The following is a 25,489-nucleotide window of genomic DNA, read 5'->3' on the forward strand; positions in this document are numbered from 1 at the left end:
TATGAAGGTTTTCTGAACTAGTTTTCTAGAATAAAGTTAAAATACATTGTTTGCATTCATATCATGTACAAAATTCTGCAGTGAAATTTATAGCAGTTATTATAATTTTTGTCTTCACTCAGATGGTAACTATTTTATGAAAAGAAGCTGGATCTTATTCCCAGAAACTAAAATAGTACCAAGCTTATAAAAAAGCTCAATTGACATTTTTATGAATGAAGCACTAAATAAAAGAGAAAATGATTGCTATAACACTACCCGCTATCTAGAAGCTAAGTCATAAATAGTTAAGTTCACTGAAGTTGTTTTTTCTAATATGGTGTAGAAAATTCATAATGAAAGATCAGACTCACTGATGTGTGTACACACTCCCAAAAATGGATTTTGTCACAATTTGTATAATTATATATATATAAATATAGCAAATGGAGATTCACCAAAGGCAGGCTCTTCTCTATTTGGATTTAGATAATCTCAACGTAAGTTAAACTGCAAATGAATAAGACAATCTGTCTTGAAACTATGTATTCTCACATTTAAAAAGAATCTCAAAATTTTAACTTCTCTGAGTATTGTCCTGCGAATTCAGTTATATTGTGGTCCTGAACATAATCTGAAGTTTAGGAACTAATAGAGAGTTGATTGTCAGTAATTTGAACCTCTTTTATTTTTAAGCATAACATTTTGTTAAAAATAATTTCAACTGATTACAATATATTTCTGGGTTTTCCGGCTCTTTCTTACTAAAAACAAAATTCATGCCGACAGTTCCAGAATTTTCCACAAGAGGGCGAACATGCTTCACATGCACAGCACAGGGAAACTAACCAACGAGATTCATTTGAGGAAAAACGTGGAAGAGGAGTCAGTAACATTAAGCTCTTATTAGAAAGAAATCAATACCAGCATAGCTCTCTGAAGATAAAGTAGTTAAGATTTCTTTCTATTCCTATTTTAGTGCCATAGGAAATGCAGCTGAGTCAGGTGTAACAAAAGTCAGGTAAATGTCTTGTTAAAGACAAGCAAAGGTCTGGAAAACCATGCTGGTTCTGTTATACTTACGTCTACTCTGAAACTTTAAAATCTAAAACTAGTTTTGTAAAATACATTTCTGAACAATTTTTCAAAACTGCATATCTCAACTATGATGAGATTATTGACTAAAGGGTTAGGAAATTGTAGGCAGCAAATCACCTAAAAGAAAGATGGAGACTCTCTGAAAAACAGTGAAGCACTGGGGGTCTGGTTGTTGGCTCTTTGTATTCTAAAGAGAGTCAGAGTTTTCAGCCTCTGCAGCTCACAGAATTGAAGTAAATGTTAACACTACTGCTCACGGTTACTCCTCAGTTCCCAGTATCTACAGATCAGAATCCATGGTCCACACTGCTGTATTCACCCTGAACTCACTTGGCCATCACTCTCAGTTGTATTGGCTATGTGAAACGCCAACTATAGTGAAACAGAAACCTACATCAACTCGGCTCCTAGGCCCAGCTAAACATGGCTGGAGGAAACCCTGCAACCTTGCTAACAGATTTCATTTAAATTCACAGACACATTATCCCTAAGTGCACACTAGTGCTTATTGAGAAACTGTGTATGAGTCAATTATCTTTTCCTTTTCCTAGGCAACTATTTCAAAACTTCACTTTCTTCATATCTCTCATCTCTTTCACTCTAAATTCTTGGCTGCTTCTTACTTCAGTGGGAATGCGGATGGGATCAGAACAAAATTTCAAAGAGTTACAGTCGGCCGGCACTGAGGCTCACTAGGCTAATCTCCACCTGCGGTGCCGGCACCCCAGGTTCTAGTCCCAGTTGGGGCACCAATTTCTGTCCCAGTTGCTCCTCTTCCAGTCCAGCTCTCTGCTGTGGCCTGGGAGTGCAGTGGAGGATGGCCCAGGTCCTTGGGCCCTGCACCTACATGAGAGACCAGGAAGAAGCACCTGGCTCCTGGCTTTGGATCAGTGCAGTGCGCCAGCCACAGCGGTCACGTGGAGGGGTGAACCAACGGAAAAAGAAAGACCTTTCTCTCTGTCTCTTTCTCTCTCTCACTGTCTAATTCTGCCTGTCAAAAAAAAATTTAAAAAAAAGAGTTACAGTCACCAAACCTATAATATATCTGAGCCTATCTGAAACTGCATACCACTCTGCCTCTTCCTCCTTTGGGGAAGAAATGTTTGGCCCCACCTGACCTACCCCTTCTTGCCTACTCAAGACTTTTCTACAATGTCTCCTCTCTCCTGCATCATCAGCTATTTGTTCTCTACTAGATATTCCTACTTGCATACCAATATGCCTATCTCAAATAGAAAAAATGCTTTGCTATTTCCATGCCCCATTATAATTATTTGCTCATTGTTCTTCTCTTTTTTATAGCAAAACTAATAAAAATGTTCACTCATTTTAATATTTCTACTTCCCTTCCTCTCATTTACATTTTTGTCCACTCCAATGCACAGTAGTTTCTGATCAAGATTATTAGTCATTTGCAGGTTGTCATATCCTATACAAAAATACTAGTTATCATCTTACCCTACCTCTACATATCTCTTCATTCTAACATCTTCTCTACTTTGTTTCTATGTGGAATGCCCCTTGGACTGAGAAGGAATCCTGAGATGGAAGAATGAAGATGGAAGCTCCATAGAAGAATACAATAGTTTATTAGAGCAACTTACATATGGGCTTCCATACCAGGGTTGATGGAGTGATGTAGCAAGACTGTTCAGCTCAGGGCAGCAGGGGGTGGGGGCAGTAAGATTTTTGTGCAAATCTAGTAGAGAGATAGGATAGGACCTTGTACCTCAACATTCCTTTACATTGCCTTAGAAGCTAGCCCCTCAGGCATCCCAATCTTATCAGGAAGTCTTATGATAGAAGTTATCTTTTTTACCCCAGAGAGTGGCGCCAGGTAGGCTGACAGGTGCTCAGTGTTCTTCCAAGTAAATACAGGGGTCAAAATGGAAAGACAAGACTCAGGATGGCCTTACTATAATTTGCTTGAACATCCTAGGACAACTCCACCTATTTCCCTACTCAATTCTTCTTATCCTTTGCTTGGTCTTCTAAAACTAGAATGCTTACCTTCTAACACCTACCAAATATTCCCTGCCTACACTTACTTCCATAGTAATTTCATGCAGTCTAAAGTTTTCAAATATCATGATGATTCATAAATTTTCATCTGCCTCCATGACTTCTCCCCTGAATTTCAGACTGGTTTATCCAGTAGTCTACTTCACATCTTCATCAAGAGCTGATCAGAATCACGATTTTAGTTAGTCCAAATCAAGCCTCTAATCCCTCCAATAGGCACTACTTCAAAGCCTCTAAGTTGTCTTCCACTCACTTTATTTGCTAACCTCATCTCCTAACAACTTCCCTGCTTTAATCATTTTATTACAAACTAACTCTCTAGTTTCTAAAATAGGTAAGTTTATGCCCACTGACACTTGCCTGTGCTGAATCTCTTCTTCTTCATGTTCATGTGACTTATTTTCTTGCTTCAAATCTCTGCCTATGTATGTACCACCTATGCAACTGCCCCTCCCCCATGCTTACATCCTTGGTCTGCTTCCTCTTGGCCCTTTTCACGAAATAAAATGGCACACTTATTGGTCATCTAACACCAGAACATAAGATCCATCCATGAATGAAAGATTTACTTTGTCACTCCAAGATCAGCAGTACTAGTACAGAGCACTCCATAAATGGCTGTTGAATCAATGAATATCAGTTTGTGCAATGACCAAATAAGTTCACTGAAATTTATTTTTAAATCAAAAACAAAATTTATTTTTACATTAGCCTGGATTGTATTTAATAAGGAATTTTTGTCCCCCATTCATGAAAAGGTTAAGAATGTTAAATATGTAATTTTATAAATATTATTTAAAATAATCTGTTCATTATAACAAGTTTTCATTAAAGTGTACTTTTCTTGAATAGGTTTTATTTGCTTCATTAAAAGACTTGAGGTGAAAAAGATGTAAAGAGCATCACTAAGCAAATTGTTTTATCTCTTGATTTCATAATCATGACTTTTTTAAAGGATTTTTACTTGAAATTACTTACACTACACACTCCACTATTAAATGCATTACATGCCATTTGCTGAGCATTTCACTTAAGTAAATATACATTTTACAACTAAATGCAAAGATCCAATTACAGCATAATACCTGTATTATATGGAACTGGTATTATATGTCAACTTCTTGCTGATAAAAATAAGGTAAATTTTTAGTTTCTGTTCTGTTTAACAGCTACTTTCTGCTATGGTTTGAATAGGATACAGTTCCTACAAGTTTAAACACCAAACACATAAGTTAGTAGTGCCAAAAGTGTGGAAATTTATTGCAATTACTGTGTTTGGCAGGTAAGCTTAGTGAGAGGTCCTTAGATTATTGAGAATGTGCTCTCAAAAGGTAGCTTTTGCAGAGGATTGAATATAAAGCCTGAGTGGGGCCAATCACTCGCTCTGCTTCCTGGCTTACCAAATGATCCTTCCTTCCCAGGCACTCCCACTGCACATTTGAAGTTCCGCACTGTTGTTAAGGCTCTACACTGTTGTTAAGTAGATATTAGCCTATATGTGTAAAAGGGGCTGAAGAAAATGAGAAGGTTTTTGTTTGTTTGTTTGTTTTAAAGATTTATTTATTTATTTGAAAGTCGAGTCACACAGAGAGAGGAGAGGCACAGAGAGGGAGGGAGAGAGAGAGAGAGAGAGAGGTCTTCCACCTGATGATTCACTCACCAATTGGCCGCAATGGCCGGAGGTGTGCTGACGCGAAGCCAGGAGCCAGGAGCTTGTTCCAGGCCTCTCACGTAGGTGCAGGCCCTGAAAGAAGGACCCAGCCTCTTCTCTGTCTCCCCTAGCCCAAGGTATCCTTACCTGTTCTTTATCAAAAGAAATTCACTGAATTGAGGGAGTGATACAGCTGGCCATACTGGACTGAAGGAGTCATTTGCTTCTTCCAACTGACAAGAATCCTGATGGCCAGTATTGTCTGGAGGGGTTTGCTTGGGGAAATTCCACATCCAAAATCCCCCACCCAGACTGTCCCAGAAGAGGAAGAAGGGGAGAAAAAATGGGGGACCCATACTCATGTCTATAAAACCCCAGTCTTTGTGAAGACTGGGCTCTCAGTCCATTATTGAGATGCCCACGTGGTCCATCAGGTGTAGCAATTTCTGTCTCTTCACTTTTTCCAATAAACTATGCTAAAATCGCGTTCTCATCTGCTCCTTCATGGGCTACAACATTCATTATGGATAGAACAAATTCCTGGGATTTGAATCAGGGGTTACTCGGCCTCAGGACTCTGCCAGAAGGACCTTGCCAGAAGCTGAACCAATATGGCCACTTGATCTTGTTATGTGAATCTCCAAAACCACAGATTGAAATAAGACTCCTCCCTCTGTAAGTAGTTTGTCTTAAGAATTTTGCTGCAGCAACAGAAAGCCAACATACTTCTTTGTTTCATTGTCCCATTTTGTTATAATTGCTGATATTCTGCAAAATCTAATATCAATATTCATAGAAGTGAGTTTTCTTGTGCTCTGTGTCAGTTCTTTCATGTTACTACAGGAGATTCCTTGACTGGGATTATTTGAACTCAACTCTGTTTCTGGTGCTAGCCTTGATGCCCCTGAATAACATTTGTTCATATGTTCTGATCTCCTTAAAAGAGTAGATATTATGTCACAAAGACTTCTGTAGAGCATGATTGAGCCTAGTAGCCACCACAAAAATGCCATTGTTGTAGAAATCCTCTTCCCCTTTCTCATAAGTCAAAAATGCACAAAACAATATTTATTGTCACCCACTAAGCACCTAATTCACTTCTTATAGATCAAGTTCCCAGCTTTAGACAGACCCCCATGGAGTGATGAGAGCAGGAGACCTGGCACTCAATGGGGTGACAGATGCTGGAACCAAATCCACACTGACAACCTCAATAATGAATCTGAGAAGCTAATCTCTGCTAAATTGTTAATGACTGCTAATGAGATACAAGGTTACCCTTCCTGATAGCATATTTGCATATAAATGAGCCCCTTCTGGAAGGACTCCCTTGACCCAAAACAGTGCTTCTAAATGCTGACAGTTCCAGGCACACAGGGCCTCTGACTCTGGATTCACATTGCCCCTTGCTGAGACATCTATCACTAGGCCATTTGATCTTAAATTTGAGAATATCAGAAAGGAAGCAAGCAGATTTCACAGTTAAGATCCAAAGTTTAGTTTAAAATAAAATAAGATTGTGCAGTGAAAAGTGATGGAGTAAAAATTATCTCTTTTATCGCACCCTACTTGTTAAATTAAATTGTCTGGCATATGGTGGATGTCAAGTCCAAGAAGAAAGACTAAAACTTAATGTTGACATAAGGTATTTTCCTATTTCTGTTTCCTTTCTTTCCAGTTTCCCGGTGGAAACTGGCAAGTATCTGAAACACTTACATCCTGCCATTTTTTAATGTCTTTGGTTTTTGTCTTTCCCCTAACACGATCCTCACACTGATTCCTTTTCATGAATAAAAAGCATCTGACAAAGAGTATTGTGATAGATGAGTCTACTTTGTTATGACAAACTATGTCTCTGGTAAGTCTGACTTGACACAATGGAAACTATACCAGGAAGACAAGAAAACATGTTCTGGGACTGTCCCAAGTCACCACACCTACATCTCTACTGCTTCAGTCAAATCAGATTGAAGGAAAAAATCAAACATCTTTCACTCCCAGGACAAACCTGTATAATAATTGTTATCTTCATATAAAACATCAGAATCAGACTGTGAATATAAGGATTCAAGCACAAGTCTGTCCAACTACACAATCTCTAATGCTCAGTCATCAGAGTCTTCTGGATCCCTTTACTTTCTCACCCTCTGTCTCCTTTATTTGGCCCTTTAACTACAACACATGATACCTAGCATACCCTTCAACTAAAATATAAATTAATAAGACCAAGAACAAGCATATTATCTCTTCTGAGGTGTTTAAACTTTAATGGAGACTAAAGCCTGCCCAAGTGGGCATGGATAATTCTATTAACTATGATCTCCAAATGTCTGTACCAAGCAATTCCACATTATCTCATATCCTCACAATCATCCTCTATGCTGGGATCCTAACCTTTTAGCATGGACTCTGGCACTCTGGAACAGCCTACATAATTCCTCTCAAAATAATGCTTTTGATGTAAACTCAACAGGCAGTTAGTGAGGAAGGAGGAGCCAATTGGCTACCAGCAATATGCTTGTCATAGCCCTGCACTGCTAAAATCCAATCTCATTCATGCCAATTTGACACATCCATTTTCCCATGATGTATCTGAGCCTCCTCCATCCTAGAGAAGATGCTATAATGAAGACAAACTTGCAGAATTCCACTTGAAGATGCTATGAAAACTTTCCAGAGAGCATCACACACATGGAATCCCACCCAAGCTCAAATATTCAAATATGGCGGCACTCCCTACCTAATAAAGAGGAGACCTGAGTACGGTACAATTCTCCTCATGAGGTTCACCACATTCACCATTATATGTTTACTATATCCTTTAAACTTTTAAAATAAATCCTGATCCAATTCTTGCACTTTATGTCTCTGTTTTGAATTCATCTCTTATGATAAGACAAGAACTTGAAATAAATTCAACTGGGGGAAACAGTACCCCCAAAACACTTTTACGTACATAAAATGTAATATACTAAATTTCAAAACTACCAATTTAAAATTCAGTTATCAAAATATTTTAAAAACAAATTAATGATACAGAAACATGGATATGGATTCCAAGATGGCAGAATAGTGAATGGCGTACTGCACTAGGCTAGGTATAAGTAATTTTTAGAAAAAAGTGTAGGAAGTACTACTCAGGGGACAATTGGAGGGAAAACTGCAGTGAAAATTCTACAGAAGAAAGAGGAATACCACTGATCTGTGTGCAAGGTGCAGATATGCAACATGAACGTGGACACAACACATGACTCCTGCAGCCAAAAGCTAGAGAAAGCACCAGCTTTGGAGACTGAGGTGAGATCAGACTGCTGCAGCCCATACCACTGGTGATATAGCCACAAGGAGAGCATGGTGTGAGTTCAGCCTGGACCCCTACGGGGGATAGAGTACCTGCTGACCCAGTAAAAGAAAGGGACACAGTTCTCTCACCACATGTCTCCTACCCAGCAACCAGCTGAGAGAGGGAAGTAGCCATTTGGGGCACAAGGGGCAGCTATGGAAGCCCTTGCGCATGCACACATCAACTGAGACAAGACGCCATCTTCTCAGCAGTAGTGGTAGTAGCAGCTCCAATGCAGCTGGTGGGGAGAAGGCAACATTTGTCCAGGGGCACTTTGGTATGTGTGTGATCCAGAGATTCTAGTAGAGGGAAAAATCCATGTTCACCACTGTCTTTGAGTCTGGCTGAGAGGACAGACAGAGGGCTGGCACCCATGTAGGACTGTGAGGCATCACCAGCCTCCCAACACACCATAAACTCTGGGGCTCAAACCACCGAGGCAGAACACCCACAGACAGCAAGCTCTGGAAACATCTACTGCTATGTAGTCTGGACAGGCTAGTGGGGCAAAACAGATCCTCTGTATCCTGTGACTGTGGGAGACATGTGTGCTGAGACTGGGAGGGCTCTGTGACTGCATGAGAGGACATAGGATGTAGCTGAGTCTCCACATGCTCCCTGATTGCCTGCGGTGGGTCATGACAGCAGGATCTGTGCTCACAGTGAGGACTGCACAGATCCCGTGTAAGGTTCAGATGGCTGCACAGACTGAGTATTGCACCCACTGAGGCTAAGACCTGGGCATTGATCACCTTGGAAGAGAGGAGTTGAGGGTAAAATCACACCAATAGAGGTGATCATTCTACCTCCCCTTCTATTAACAAGAGGAGATCTACCATGCCTTACTTGAGTGTCACCTTGGGTACTTGTCCCATGATGCAGCACTGACTAGAGCTCCCTGGACACAGCAAGCACAACACCTCCGGTTTTCACTGAAAGTGCAAACATTCCACTAAGCCACAGAGGCATAGTTCAAAGATGAAAGCCGTCAGAGGAAAAGACCAACAATATCTCCACAAATACAGAAATTCAAGAAACAAGAATAAGGAAGACAACATGACCCCTTCCCCAAAGGAACACAACACTTCAATATTAGAATGTGAAGATGAAGAGATTGATGAAATGCTTGAAACAGAATTCAAAAGATTAATCATAGGATTACTCAGAAGCAATGAAAAGCAGGTCCACAAAGTAAAGAAATTCATACATGACATGAATGAAAGTTTTTTTCCAAGAGATTGATATTTTAAAGAGAAATCAAAATGATATATTAGAAATGCAGAATTCAATAGATCAAATAAAAAATGTGGTGGAAAGCCTTAACAACAGACTTAGTGAGTCAGAAGAAATATCTGAGCTAGAAGACACATCTTTGGAAATATTTCAGTCAGACCAAATAGAAAGAGAAATTAGAAAAATTAAAAATAGTGTTTCAGATTTAGGGGATACTATCAAATGACCCAGCATATTGGTCTTAGGAGTTCCTAAAGCAGTGGAATGATAGAATGAGTTAGAAGGCCTCGTTAGTGAAATAATTACAGAAAACTTGCCCAGTCTGGAGAAAGAAAGGGACATCCAATTACAAAAAGCACATAGAACTCCTAATAGACATGATAAGAAAATATCATCACCATGACACATTGCTGTCAATCATTCAAAAGTAAAACACACACACAAAAAGATTCTAAAACGTACACGAGAAAAATACCAGATTATTTTCAGAGGATTTCCAATTAGACTCACAGCTGACTTCTCATCAGAAACTCTACAGGTTAGGAGAGAATGGAGAGACATAGTTCAAATCCTAAAAGAAAGAAATTGTTAGCCAAGAATACTACCCAGCAAATCTCTCATTCATGAATGAAGGTGAAATATAAAGACATTCCATAACAAACAAAATGAGTTTGTCAACACTCATCCAACCTTACAACATATGCTTAATGATGTGTTACACATAGAAACACAGAAAGATAGTCATCATTATGAAAGAAGCTGAAGGCAGAAAATCTACTAGAAAAAGTACAAAGAAAATCCAAAGTAAAAAATAGGAATATTTATGGAAAAATGGCAGGACAAGGTTGTTATTTATCAATTATAACCTTCATGTATAAATAGCCTAAACTCTCAAGTTAAAAAATACAGACTGGCTGAATGGATTAAAAAATAAAACCCATCTATTTGCTGCCTACAAGAAACACATCTCACCAACAAAGATACACACAGACTGAAAGTGAAAGGATGGAAAAAGATATTCCATGCTAACAGGTGTAACCATCCTAATATCAGACAAAATAGACTTTAACACAAGAAAAAACTGTAAAAAGAGACAAAGAAGGGCACTATGTAATGACTAAGGAACAAATTCAACAGTAAGATGTGACTATAGTAAATGGATATGCACCCAATTACAGGGTGCCTGGCTATTTAAATGACATGTTAATGGATCTAAAGGGAGACATAGACTCCAATACAATAGTAACAGGCGACTTCAACACCCCATTTTCATCAATGGACAGATCAACTACACAGAAAACAGCAACAAGCCAACAGAGCTAATTGAGACTATGGACCAAATGGACTTAACTGATATATACAGAACTTTTCATCCTACAGTTGCAGAATACATATTCATTCTGAATGAAATTTTCTCTAGGATAAACCATATGGTAGGCCATGAAGGAAGTCTCAGTAAATAAAAAAGAAAAAAAAAACTGAAATCATACCATGCATCTTCTCAGCACAATGAACAGAAGCTGGAAATCAACAACTCAAAAATCTCTAGGAGTGTGCCAACGGTACATTGTAATAAGCTAAGCCTCCACCTATGGTGCCAACATGCACTATGGAAGCTGGTTCATGTCCCAGCTGCTCCTCTTCTGTTTTAGCTCTCTGCTGTGGCCTATAAAAGCGGTAAAAGATGGCCCAAGTGCTTGGTCCCCTGTATGCAGAAGCTCCTGGCTCCTGGTTTGGACTGGCCAACCTCTGGCCATTGCAGCCATTTGGGGAGTGAACCAGTAGATGGAAGACCTTTCCCTCTGTCTTTCCTTCTCTCTATCTATAACTGTACCTCTCAAATAAATAAATAAAATCTTAAAAAGAAAGGATGTCTAAAACATATGCAAAACACATGGAGACTGAATAGCATGCTCCAGAATGAACAGTGGGTCACAGAAGAAATCAAAAGGGAAATCAAGCAATTTCTGGAAATGAATGAAGATGACAATACATCTTATAGAAACATGGGATACAGCAAAAATAGTGTTAGGGAAATTTATAGCAATTGGTACCTACAGGAAGAAATGGGAAAGGTACCAAATAAACATGCTATCAATGCATTTCAAGGACCTAGAAAAACAACAAACCAAACAAAAAATTACTGGAAGGAAAGAAATAATTAAAATAGATAAGAAATAAAACATTAAAACCAAAAAACCATATGAAAGATCAGTGAAATGAAGTGCTGACTTTTTGAAAAAATAAACAAAACTAATATACTATAGGCCCAATTAACCAAAAAAAAAAAAAGAGGGAGAAGACTCAAATCAATAAAATCAGAGATGAAAAAAGGAAATGTAACAACAGATACCACAGAAATAAAAAGAATCATCAGGAATTACTAAAAAGAGCTGTATACCAACAAATTGAAAAACTTAGAAGAAATGGATAGTTTCCAGGACACATACAGTTTACCAAAATTGAGTCATGAAGACTGTCAAGGTCATGAAAAACAAGAAAATTCTAAGAAAGTATCACAGCCAAGAGGAACTTACAGGGACATAACAACTCAATTTAATGTGGATGGGGGGGAGCCTGGTATAGAATGAAGGGCATTAGGCAAAAACCAAGCAATCCTAATTTAGTTAATGGCCAATGTTTCCATATTGGATCACTGCCTGTAACAAAGATACTATACTAACATAAAATGCTAATAATATGGGAAATTGGGGATGAGATAAACAGATCTATTACCTACAATTTTTCACAACTTAAAACCTTTCTAAAAATATAGTCTAATAAGTAAAACAAAAAAAGGAGTCATGGCTTGATTATAATATCACAGTAAGAGATTTTGTGATAGCTGCAAAAACTGTAGTAGGGAACTATCTGTGATTTCTATTAGTGGCACATTCACAGGTGGTTCTAATATTATTGTAATTTGTTGCCTATATTTTACACTCAAAGGACATTTTAAATGCTAAATTTCAAATAGAGTTTGGTGAAACTAAAGATGCAATTTTCTCACCCAAATTCCATATTCCTTAATTCTATTTATAATCTCCCTTTTGATGCAGATTAAGAATTCCCTGGTCTATGCTACTGTTAATGGCCTTAATTTTATGAAAGCATGGTTCACAGAGATGGACTAGATCCTTCCAGATTCATAGAGTATACATTCTAAGGCCTCAGATACTGAGCTGTTTTTGGAACTGTTTTGGCTTCAGTACTCATTAAGCAAAGGTGCTTACCTAGCCTTTTGCAGATGGCTTGGATTTAATATGGATAATTCCAGTTGCAAGGCAAGTAAAAGGAGGGTACTCTACCCCTATAGAACTGATGGCAAAGAACCTCTCTAATTTGAACTGCCTCCACAACTGGGTAAAAAAACTTTAGCTCAGCCACAAAAAGTGCAAGTCCTAGACTCTTTTCCTTAAACACCCAGCCCTCTATTGAAATGGTCAGTCATTTTGGAAAGAAGCAAAAGGAGGGAGGTGGGAAGGAGAGAGAAAGAACCACCTTGTTAATAATAGCTTGTGCCCAGTTAAGTAGGGCCGGAATGGGGTTGTATGCATAGGTGCTTATTTCTTTCCTAAGACAAATTCTTTGGGGAATATAAAACATAGCCTTCAGATAATGTGCACTCTGCATCTTGTTTTCCAAATGGTATAGCTGTCGCCATAGAAATCGGCCCAGTTAGGTGGCAGGAGGGGATTGGGGGCGAAAATGAGGAAGGGAGAGAAAAAGGTGTTGGGGGAATATTTGTCAGCTGATGCACTCCTGAACTGCAACAAAATCCTGGGCTGACCTCTCTCTGTTGCCTTGGATGCCTTCTCTGGTCGGACCCATTTCTCTAGTCCTATGGGGGATCCCCGTTCTGTTACGTAGGCTGCAGGGCGAGGGGTGCCAGCTTTCACCATTGTGAGCAGGTTGCCTGTGTGTTGCGTGTGTGTGTGTGTGTGTGTGTGTGCGCGCGCGCGCCCGCGTGTTGTGTTGGAGAGGAGGTGGAGCGCGCTACAAGGGGCTTAGAAAGATTGATTGCCAATCTAAAATATGTTCGGAGTATTTGTATGTTGATCTTAAAAGACAATCCCCGTTCTCGATTTAAGCAAAATGAACAATACTGATAAGGAAGATGTAGAGGGTGGGAAACCCACACAGGCGAATGGAGCTGTCCATGCAGCAGCAGTGACAGGGGAGCGCTTGGAGCAAGGACGCTATGCAGAGGGAAGTCTCTCTGGCTCTGCTCTCGCGGTCCACAATCCAGAGATACTGCATCTGTAAAAATATTAATAGAAAACAAACCTACAACCCGGACGGGCGGTGTGGGTCGTGGGCAGCCGCCAGGCTCCGTTCCCTGCGGCCAGGAGAGGTCCCTCTCCCCCCGCGGCTGGAGCTGAATGTGGTGATCCGGCCCGGGGCGGGGGATGACTTCATGCGACCGGAGCTGGGCGGCGGGAGCGGCAGCTGCAGCTGGCAGGTTGGGGTGGGGGCCCGCGGAGCTGACCACGCACACGGCCCCGCGCGGCTGGACTTCTGCCCGGGGCACCGGGCGCCCGGGACGTGCGCTGACTGGTTCCTGGGGAAGGTAAGCAGCCGGGCGGTTAACAGCTCCGGCCACACTGCGCGGTGCTTTCTGCTCCGATAATAATGGGGTTTGTAAAGGGTAGAAGGGGGACAGCCCTGCTGCATTCGGAGGTGGGAAAAGGAGCAACTACTAGGACTGAAATGTTAATCAGGCAAGTGCTGCAGATTGGAAGAGCGGGATTACCGGGCAAACAAAGAAGGCGTTCAGCCTCTGGACTCTTTAAAATAGGATCAACCATTTCAATGCCAGGTTTGCTTAGACACTGAAGGGAATTCAAGATACAAAATAATTTGAGTTGCACCGTTACCTTTCTGCCTGCTACCTGCACTTGACTATTTTCGAGCTTTGGAGCAGCAGGTCCCTAGCAACAGCCAGGAGTAATCTGAAATCTTCCCTCTCTGTTTCCCATCGTGCCGTCTCTTCCCAATTATCAGACTGGGTCTGTGCTCATCTCAATGTCAGAACACCTGCTTCAATACCGCACCTTTACAAAGAGTCTCTATGGAAGGAGAAACTTAGCTCCTGGAGTTCAGCTTCGCTGGAGCAGCACTTGACATCGCTTCTCCCTTCGCTTATCATCTTCTCTGTCAATGTTTTCATTGATCTTTTTCCGAAGTGGCCTTCAACAGGCCAACTTTTGTCGGCTCCTATCCACCGCCTCATTCCATGACTGATTTTGTCAAGGACCTAGAAAGGGCATTGCCTCAGGAAGTGTTTCCTTTTCCGTTTTCTGTCTAGGTACTGTTACCTGTGTCCTTCTCCCAAACAGCTGGGATGAAATAGCCTGCTTTTAGCACAGCACCGCTATGCTTTCCTACAGCTCTCTTCATTGTAGACCCTGTAGCCACCAGTGTATTGGGGTGTGAAGGATGCTTCCTAAGTACAAATATAGGTAGAAGTAAAAAAGGTGAATGACAGTCTATTCAGTTTCTCTTGATGCTTTTTGTTTGTTTGTTCGGTGGTGAGACAACCAGCTGTTAGGATCTAGGGCGAGTCCTTCCCAAAAAGCAAGCAGCGTGGTTGCCCTAGTGTTCCCCACTAACCTCAAAAGACTTTCCCAGGAGGCTTTCTCTAAAGGTATTAGAAAACCAATGGGACTGCCCAGTCTAAGCCTGAGGTTACTTGAGCATCCTGAAGTTTGTCTCTCCATTTGCAATCCACTTGCCCTAGGATTTACCCCCAGAGACCCCTTGCCACTGAGCTCTGTCCCTATCCTTGTTGCCTCCTAGGGATGTACATTTGAATAATATGCTGTGAAATGGTTAAGATGGCTGTTACGAGGATTGCAAATATGCCACTTCACTAACAGAGAACAGTTGCAGTGAGCCAGATTGTGAGATGTCTGTGTGCCAATAGTCTATTGAAAAGGAGATCTGTTATCTTTAAACTTGCAATTAGAGACAGTCTGACTCAAGAGCCATGCGATTTTATTTTAGCCAATTAGAATAGAGAATCAATGAGAAGAACCAGAGTTTATAGCCATAAAATTTACCTCTCCTTACCTTCCCTTTTCAATATTGCTTTTAGACAAAGACACTGGTTTTGAAAAATCATTTTAATTCTGTTCTACACTATTATTCCTTTTCTGATGACAAATTCTCTTTTTATAAAAGACACCTTAAAGAGATTGGAATTTTCTTTGTTGGCACCTTCAGTGTAGGAGATGGAGGAAGCAAAGCCCATGACACAGTGGCCTACTCTGGGAACTGACTACGGGGATCTTGAGCCAAGTTTTGTCTGTTGTTTTGATTTGGTTTGTTTGTTGGCATTATTATATGTTGGACATGATTTGGATTTAAAATACTACATTTTCAAGATTCTCTGATTTTGGTTCAGGCACATCAACAGGAAGTCACAAAGCACAATATCAACAGCAAAATCTGCTACTCTACCACCATTCTTTTCTGGTATAAAATAACCTTAAAAATCATTATTCTGAAGAATTAGTACTGACAAATATTAATACATTTTATGTTATATATATATTATATTCTGAAAAAATTAGCCCAAGGTGTATAAAATACAGGTTAATCCCAGAAGTACAATGAATATTTCCATAGTATTAAGAGTCATCCTTCTGTATAAGAGAAGTGCATGAAAATATCCTAATAATGGTTAGAAATTCAAAATGTCTATTACATGGTTTCTGAAAAAAATTAATTTCTAGGCAAGAAAAGGAGTCAGGATCAGGAGACTGGTGTTGTCTAAGCTGTTCTAATACTTGCTAAGGATTTTACAGGTGACATTGACCCACCAAGTCTACAGATTAGAATTGGAGAAAACTCATTGACAAGAAAAAACACAAGTTTGAAAATTCAGTATGCATTTTGGGACAACCAAGGGAGACAACTAAATTTTAAGAGAATTCTGACTTTGGACCTTGTTGAGATTAAACAATTTCAAAAATCAGGAACATTTTTCTAAAGTCAGAGCCAGAAGCAGAAATAGAGGTATGATTTTATGACTGAAATTGATTTATGACTTTATTTCCTTTCATTTAAATGCTTCCCAAGGAAAGAAAAAATTAATCGACTAGTATTCAGAAATAAAGGAGGAATGAAAAATGGAGTAATGTGCCTGATTAGATGCTAAATGAACTCAGGCACTTCCCTAGGTTTGACAAGGTAGACTTGAAGCCTATCTACTGCTTTCCAATCACATTAACAAAACAAAACAAAACAAAAAATTTGTGTCTCACAGGCAATGAATGTTATCAGCAACTGAGGGAATACAAATTTAGGAGTCAAGGTTGTGTTATCATTACAAAGGAGCATTTTCTGGCTGCATTATTGTTATTAGCTACAATTGAAATAGTCTTATCTTGAGATATTGAAAAGTGGAAAATAAAAAATAAACGGGAATAATAAGGATACAGAAAAAATTACACTGATAATCAACCAGTACTTCCACTGAGAATGGGTAGAAAAATGTTCTATTTTGAAAGATGCCAGTGAATACTTAATTGACAGATTTCTATTCATTATGTCTTTGTTTATAAGTTTTCAACTATGTTCTTTTTTGTTAATATTTGTGTTTAAAATATTAATAATAAGTAATACATACCATGCACTGTGATATCTTTTGATACCACTACTCACTAATCTCCTTAAGATAAGTCATGCACAGCCCAATTAACTGGTCTTTATTTCCAAATCGTGCCTCATGATGTCCTGCCCGTATATCTACATTTGTCCTTTGGCCCAGTCTTTGTGTTGAAACATCAGACATTGCCTCAGACATGAATCCTTCCCTCTACCCATTTTCCTTTCCTGGTCAGACGTGTTTTTTCCCTGGTCTAAATAACTGTAGTACTTTTTATCTTTGTTTATCCTTTCATGTGGACATGGTTTGTCTGTTCTTCTAGCTTAGCCCTTGAGAACAGGGTCTAGGATGCACAAATTTTATTACCTTCAACTCATAATATAGTACTGGCTACATGTAACTGTAGTAGGTGTTCAGCTATTTGATTTTAATGAAGAAATGAGTTAGTCCACAAGTATTTACCCACTTAACAAATTAGGCTTCCTTTTTTTTTTTTTTTAAGATTTTATTTATTTGACAGGTAGAGTTACAGTGAGAGAGAGAGAGAGAGGTCATCCTTCTGTTGGTTCACTCTCCAAATGGCCAGAGCTGCACCGATCTGAAGCCAGGAGCCAGGAGCTTCTTCCTGGTCTCCCATGCAGGTGCAGGGGCCCAAGCACTTGGGCCATCTTCTACTGCTATCCCAGGCCACAGCAGAGAGCTGGACTGGAAGAAGAGCAGCCGGGACAAGAACCGGCGCCCATACATGATGCCGGCACCACAGGCGGAGGATTAACCTCTGTGCACCAAGGCACCGGCCCCAACAAATTAGGCTTTCAACATATGTGGAAGTACTAATTTACTTTAAGTGCCCTTTTATAGTACTAAATAGTAATATACTCTCAAATTACCATATTCATTAAGAAGACATTAATGGACATACTTGCCCTTAAATGTGTAGTAAATCACATATATTAACAGCATGGCAAGCATAACAAAAATTTAAAGACATGGTACCTATTTTCAGAATGCTGCATTCTAAGCAAGATAAGCATCTTACATCTATAAGCACTTAGGCTGTTTCAAGGCACTCTATTAGTGACTTTCAACTGTGTTATCTAATTTAGTGCTTCTGCTATATGCTAATTTCACATTGAGAAAGCTTAGCTTCTGAGATGTCATTCAAATGACAGAAACTAAATGGCAGAGATTTTTTCCACATTACAATGATGCTCTTTGAATTTTAATAGACTGAAGGAAAGCACTATAAAAACATAATGCCAGATGCATCAGAGTACTTTAAAATTGTTTTGTGATTAATCTTTCTGGAGATTTTCAAACTTTTGGGTGTTAATGTAAATTCCTTTGATAATTCAACAAACCATGCATTCTCTCACCAAATACACACACACACACACAATTTTGTACACAATTGTAGATGGTTAAGATCCACTAAAGCCCTTTTTAGGGAACAGTTAAAATTATCTTTTTGGGAACTACTCTGACAATAAATGTATCTTTTATTAGCCTATACTTGATGTGAGGTTCTTCTTTCTAGTACTTGATGTGAAGTTCTTCTATTCTCTTTGCTGAAGTGAGAGCCCTTCACTCACAATGGCAAAAAGACTTCTGAGATGACTAGAAAGCAAGTGCTAGAAAGAAGGGTGACTGAACATTACACAGCCCAAATGACATATTTAGGGTTTCCCAATTAAAACTATTTTTTTACAAAAAAATAGTTCTCAGACTTAGAGTATTATGGTGCCAAATTGGTAGAATATTGCCAGTGGTGATTACTTTACACCACTTTGAAATATATTCATTTCTTTTGGGATGGCCTTAGTCTTATGTCAAAGTTACTATTTCTTTCTTGTTTATTGGTGTCTGCAGTAATAAGGATGTCATGTTCATCTCTCTATTCTAAAACAATTACCAGCCTAAAACAGACACGAATCCTCTTTGCTGCATAAAAATGTAACAGAACTCTTAGATATTTATGGATACTGGTAATAGCTACAAGGTTCCTGGTGATTCAAACAGGTGTGACATGAACAACATTGCTCTAGAAAAAACAGAGGTAGAGAGATAGAAAACTCCAGAGGATGACCTAAATTGTTGATTTTTTTACATTCTAAAAGTTCACTTTTTTTGTACCCAGAATATGATAAGAGTATAAAATCCTAAACTAAATGAAATGTTGTGGGAAACTTCATAATATGCCCAATGTAAGGTAAATTTGTAGTTTATTTTATAGTGCATAACTTTAAAAATTTTATTGTGGTAAAATAATAGTCATGGTACAGAGCTTACCATTTTATCTATTTTTAAATGTATAATTCTCTGGTTTTTAAATATATGCATAATTTAGTGCAACAATAACTACTACCAATTTGCAAAATTTTCTCTTCTTCCCAAATAGAAACTCTGTACCCACTAAAGCAATCACCTTTTGTGCACTATGCCTCTCAACCCTTCCTAGTAAACTCTGTTATATTTCCTGTGCCTATGAATTTGCCTGTACCAGGTAGCTCATATAGGTATAATCATATAATATTTGTCATTTTGTGTCTAGTTTCTTTTACTAAAGATAATGCTTTGAAATTTCAGCAATATTGTAGTATGTACGATTTGCATTCCTTTTTAAGGAATACTATTTTATTCTATGTATGTGAGATTCTTAGTTGCAAAAGAATTTTAGTATATTGTCATATTAAATATATATAGTATGTAACACTACCATATTATGTTTAATAGATGTTAATCATGTGTACAGTGAATGTACTATCATTTATTCCGTCAAGATTTTGATAAATATTAATTTCAAAATTGTTTTGTGTCTTCAAGATATGTATAATGGACACAGTGGTACATATGTCTTTATAAGTTGGTGCTTGGACTTTTAAAATTATGATTATTGTTGGAGAAGCACACAGAGAGAGAGAGAGAGAGAGAAAGCTCCCCAAATGCCCACAAGAGCAGGGACTGGGTCAGGTGAAAGTCAGGGGCTGAGAACTCAATCCATGTTACCCGCATGGATGGCAGGAATTCAATTACCTCAGCAATTGCTGCTATCTCCCAGGGTTCATATTAGCAGGCATATTAGCAAGGTTCATATTAGCAGGTGAAATGAGGAGACAGAATAAGGACGTAGAACCCGGGTATTCTGATGTGTGATTCAGGTTTCTTAACCAGTATCTTTTTTTTTTAATTTTTATTTTATTTTTTGACAGGCAGAGTGGACAGTGAGAGAGAGAGAGAGAAAGGTCTTCCTTTTGCTGTTGGTTCACCCTCCAATGGCCGCCGCGGCCGGCGCGCTGCGGCCGGCGCACCACGCTGATCCGATGGCAGGAGCTGGGTACTTCTCCTGGTCTCCCATGGGGTGCAGGGCCCAAATACTTGGGCCATCCTCCACTGCACTCCCGGGCCACAGCAGAGAGCTGGCTTTTAACCAGTATCTTAACTTCTAGGCCAAACACCCACCCTGGTGCTTTTACTTTTGGAAAGATGGTGGGAGAGGTATAGAGTGGTATTGTGGATCAAAGATTATACTCAAAAAATTATAATGTGAATATATATTGACCATAAAAATCATAACCATCAACAGATAATATTTCTGTATGTTATGAAATCATTTCAAACCATCTTAAAATTGAATGCAAGTAATATAAGGACATTCATTTAACAAAACATGAGCAAGGAAAAATTCTCGCCTTTTTCCATTTCAAATTCATGGAGGATATAATACACAAGTATTGAAAGATCTCCAGTCTCTTAATCACACATTTTATCATTTCAAAAAATTACTAATTGCATCATGGATGTCAGTTAATACTTTTAACAACAATGCAGAAAAGTGAAGACATCAACATTTTTATTGTTTTTGTTGTTTAAATTCTAGAAATAGGACATTTGTACTTAGTCTAATCCAACATTTGGTCAACATTTAGTTCAAATATATGTACCTGAATTATGGTAAACATTCTATTTCATATTTTTTCTTTTTCTGTAGTGCATTCTTTTTAATTAGTATCCTGAAACAGAATCATTAAACCTTAATAATGAGTATCTTATTTAAGCTAAACTACAGAGCATTTGGACAGAATTAGTAAGACTTTAAAGTGCCCCAAACACTGTCCCGATTGCATTGTCCAAGAGAGGAGAAACAGAAGACTTGCTGGAGGTTGCAACATGTTTTACTTGAATTAGACATAAGCATGCTAAAAGGGCAAGGATGAAGTAATATGTAGTATGACATATATTTTAAAAGCTACTTCAAACTGAAGGGTTGCTAGAACATATGTTTAAGTGGATCAACAGAGTCCACAATACACCTGACCCTAGACATATCACAGCAATATTTTAAGGTGTGCTTTTCCTTTGGTTTACCAGCTGAAAAGAATTATCGGCTGGCGCCGCGGCTCAATAGGCTAATCCTCCGCCTGTGGCGCCAGCACACCAGGTTCTAGTCCCGGTCAGGGTGCCGGATTCTGTCCCGGTTGCCCCTCTTCCAGGCCAGCTCTCTGCTATGGCCTGGGAGTGCAGTGGAGGATGGCCCAAGTGCGTGGGCCCTGCACCCCATGGGAGACCAGGAGAAGCACCTGGCTCCTGCCTTCGGATCAGTGCAGTATGCCAGCCGCAGCGCGCCAGCCGTGGCGGCCATTGGAGGGTGAACCAACAGCAAAGGAAGACCTTTCTCTCTGTCTCTCTCTCTCTCACTATCCACTCTGCCTGTCAAAAAAAAGAAAAAAAAGAATTATTATTAAACGTTTCACTCTCTTTTTATTTTTTTTTATTTTTTTTATTTTTTATTTATTTATTTATTTATTTTTTTTGACAGGCAGAGTGGACAGTGAGAGAGACAGAGAGAAAGGTCTTCCTTTGCCGTGGTTCACCCTCCAATGGCCGCCGCGGCCGGCGCGCTGTGGCCAGCGCACTGTGCTGATCCGATGGCAGGAGCCAGGAGCCAGGTGCTTCTCCTGGTCTCCCCTGGGGTGCAGGGCCCAAGCACCTGGGCCATCCTCCACTGCACTCCCTGGCCACAGCAGAGAGCTGGCCTGGAAGAGGGGCAACCGGGACAGAATCCGGCGCCCCGACCGGGACTAGAACCCGGTGTGCCGGCGCCGCTAGGCGGAGGATTAGCCTAGTGAGCCGCGGCGCCGGCCTCACTCTCTTTTTAAAGACTTATTTATTTATTTGTTTGAAAGGCAAAGTTACAGAGAAGCAGAGAGAAAGAGAGAGAGAGAGAGAGAGAGAGATCTTCCCATCCATTGGTTCACTCCCCAAATGGCCGCAACGGCCTGAGCTGAAGCCAGGAGCCAGGAGCTTCTCCAGGGTCTCCCACGAAGATGCAGGGGCCCAAGGACTTGAACCATCTTCTACTGCTTTCCCAGGCCATAGCAAAGAGCTACATCAGAAGTGGAGCAGCCAGGACTTGAACTAGCGCCCATACTGAATGCCAGCACTGCAGACAATGGCTTTTCTGGTTATGCCACAGTGCTGGCCCCTAAACATTTCTCTTATTCTTTACAATTGTCTTTAATGCTGTCTAGTTAAACCTTCTTTGCAAAGAAGACTTTATAAACCAACACTCTGACTTTTGTCTGAATAAACAACAACTTAACAAATACTCATAGAAAAACTTGCAATATCTTTAATTCTATTGCTTCCTCTCCTCTCTATGATTTTACATGCTCAGATTTTCTGAAAATTAAAGTCCAGTGAAAACAGCCAGGCTGTTAATACCCTCTATGCATTTTAAAACATTACTTGTTAGGACTTGCAGAAATCACATTGAATCTGTATTGGCAGGGGCCTAATGTAATTACTGCAGATGATCTGTCAGTCTCACCCAAATTCAAATTCATATTTAAAGTCCAGCAAATATTAAAGAGTAACTATAGTAATAGGGAGTACTACAGAAAAATTTCATGGGGAAATGGGATCAAAAGAAAAGTCTAGGGCCAGCGCTGTGGCACAGCGGCTTATGCCATGGCCTGAAGCACTGGCATCCATATGGGGTGCTGCTCTATTTCCTCCTGTCCAGCTCTCTGCTGTGGCCTGGGAAAGCAGTGGAAGATGGCCCAAGTCCTTGGGCCGCTGCACCCATGTGGGAGACCCAGAGGAAGTTCCTGGCTCCTGGCTTCAGATCAGCGCAGCTCCGGTCGTTGCAGCCAATTAGGGAGTGAACCACCGGCTGGAAGACCTCTCTCTCTCTCTCTCTCTCTCTCTGCCTCTCCTCTCTCTGTGTAACTCTGACTTTCAAATAAATAAATAAATAAATCTTTTTTTTTTAAAGAACAGTCTATTTTGGTGTAAAGAAAATGATAACCATGCATAATTTTTTCTAATATATATTCTCCTCAACTGTAGGAATATTCTTATTTATTTGAAAAACACAGAGGGAGCAAGGAGGTGGGGGGAGGGAAGGGTGGGTGACATACAGAGAGAGAGAGAGAGAGAGAGAGAGAATCTCTCACATCCGCTGGTTCACTCTCCAAATGTCCACAACAGCCAGGATGAAGCCAGGCTAAAGCTGAGAACTGCAAACTTAATTCAGGTTTCCCATGTGGGTGACAGCAACGCATGTACTGGAGCACTCATTCGCTGCCTCCTAGGTTGTGCATTAACAGGAAGTGGGAATCCAATACAGGATGCGAGCATCGCAAGTGAACTTGTTGCTATGGCAACACCTAACTTCCAAGAACATTTTGAAGACCTCTCAGATATCAAAATTTCAGAAAAAAGATTAGATTTGTATGTATATGTAGATATATATATATATATATATATATATATAAAAGGTCTGTTCACTAGAGAATAAAGCGTTTCATGAAGGATTCTGAAAAGACTTAATGGTAGGGCTGGCACTGTGGCAAAGGCCATTTGGGAAGTGAACCACTAGATGGAAGACCTCTCTCTCTGTCTCTCCTTCTCTCTTGTAACTCTGACTTTCAAATAAATAAATAAATCTTTAAAAAAACAAAGACTTAGTGCTTTTTTAAAGTACTATACACAAAAATAAACTGTGACAAATCATTGTAATCTAGATTAATTTCTCACAGAGTTCATAAGGAAGTGAGTAGTTCTTGGGGAAAGTGCCTTCATCAAATTTGTGCTTTATACACTGAGCCAATCTGAGATGGAAAATGGAGCTGGTATTTTTAACTATTTGGTGCTTACTCATATTTATTAAGATTTCCTATGATCAGTACTGAAGAGTATTGTGATAAATAAAAATGTACCTACTGAGAGTCTCTCCACTGATAATGCTTAACTGAGACATAAATGATAATCCCATAGAAAAGAAATTTAAGTGATATTTCTTTCATCCTCTCCATATTAGAAAGCTGCTCAGTATTGTAAAGCAAGGAAGGAGCTTTGAATGCATTTGATATACTTCATAAATACATTTGATATGCTGTATAAATGTTAAGATCCCTAGTGAATTTATGAGATAACTATGGTAATCACTCAAAAAATGTAAACTGGTATTATTTTGATGCAAAAAATTCAAGAGCATAAAAATATGTTGAACAGCTAAATTGATTAATATTTATTTTTGAAAACTGGCTTGATACAAAATAATTGATATTTTATATAAATTCATTATATTTTCTGTTTGCACAATGGGATGAATTATGAATTTGACTATGTTCTTCCCTGTTTCTTTTCAAACATACTATTTCCCTCTGAGGTTTTATGAATTTTATAATTTAAAAATTTTATAATTCCCTGTGGGAATTAGAGATGATATCCATTAAAGTTTGAGATGCATCTAGTAAGCAGTTCACACAACCATGCACAGAAAACCCAGGACAGGAAAACACGACTTTCCCATTCTTTCTTCAACTATAACAGATTTGAATTCAGAAAATTCAAAATGCAAGATACACATTTTAATAATAAAATGTTATTCAGAAGTTCTTTTATCTCTGTCTTTTTCAATCTTATTAATTGTGAAGAACACAATCATAGAGGAAGTAAAATCTCAGTAAGTTCTATCTGTATATAGGTCTGAGCTACTAGACATACAACATCTTCATGGGACTGTGTGATGTCAATAATTCACCATAAATATTAAATCTGACACTAGAGAAGTCATTGTATAAAAGAATGAAATTTGTTATCTTAGTTATCTCAGAAAAATAAAAATCACTAACTAGTTCCAGCAAAATGTTTAAATATTTAAATTACTCCTTCTAATAAAGATAATATAAAGTGAAATAAAATGGCATTATAGTGTCATGAAAGCAAAGTAATTAGATCGATCTCAAAATGTCTGACTATGAAATTAATGGTTTTTTATCACATTGGTGGTAATTTTGTTCTTAGAGTTCTCAGGCATCCTTTGGTTATTTTCAAAACCAGTCCACAAGCTGTAAACATTATATTCAAAGTATGCTGATCACTGGGCCACCCCCTTCTCTTTCTGTGTTTATTATTAGTTTTCATTGTTTTATTTTTGGTAATTTTGGTTTCACTTACATCCATAACATTTCCTTCATAAAATGAATTTGAGCTTCGAATTCCACTTTGACTATTTACTGCTGTGTGACTTCTGTTGTAAGTTAAC

At 39.1% G+C, this 25,489-nt stretch overlaps 1 protein-coding gene across 2 annotated transcripts in view; it reads left to right on the plus strand.

The window, feature by feature from the left end:
* Positions 1-13,512: 13,512 nt before the first annotated feature.
* The window catches only part of PKIA (cAMP-dependent protein kinase inhibitor alpha), a 96,986-nt gene continuing 85,009 nt past the window's right edge, over positions 13,513-25,489 (plus strand). Inside the window, exon 1 of one of the 2 annotated variants that reach the window (XM_017341410.4) lies at positions 13,513-13,896. In XM_017341410.4, the coding sequence (XP_017196899.1) occupies positions 13,528-13,896 (369 nt within the window). In that variant the 5' untranslated portion in view covers positions 13,513-13,527. The remainder of the gene's footprint in view (positions 13,897-25,489) is intronic. The other variant, XM_008255683.5, reaches the window with a different exon arrangement.

The sequence above is a fragment of the Oryctolagus cuniculus genome, chromosome 6 (genome assembly GCF_051225735.1).
Source record: "Oryctolagus cuniculus isolate XC-2025 breed Fujian yellow rabbit chromosome 6, ASM5122573v1, whole genome shotgun sequence".
NCBI lineage: Eukaryota > Metazoa > Chordata > Mammalia > Lagomorpha > Leporidae > Oryctolagus > Oryctolagus cuniculus.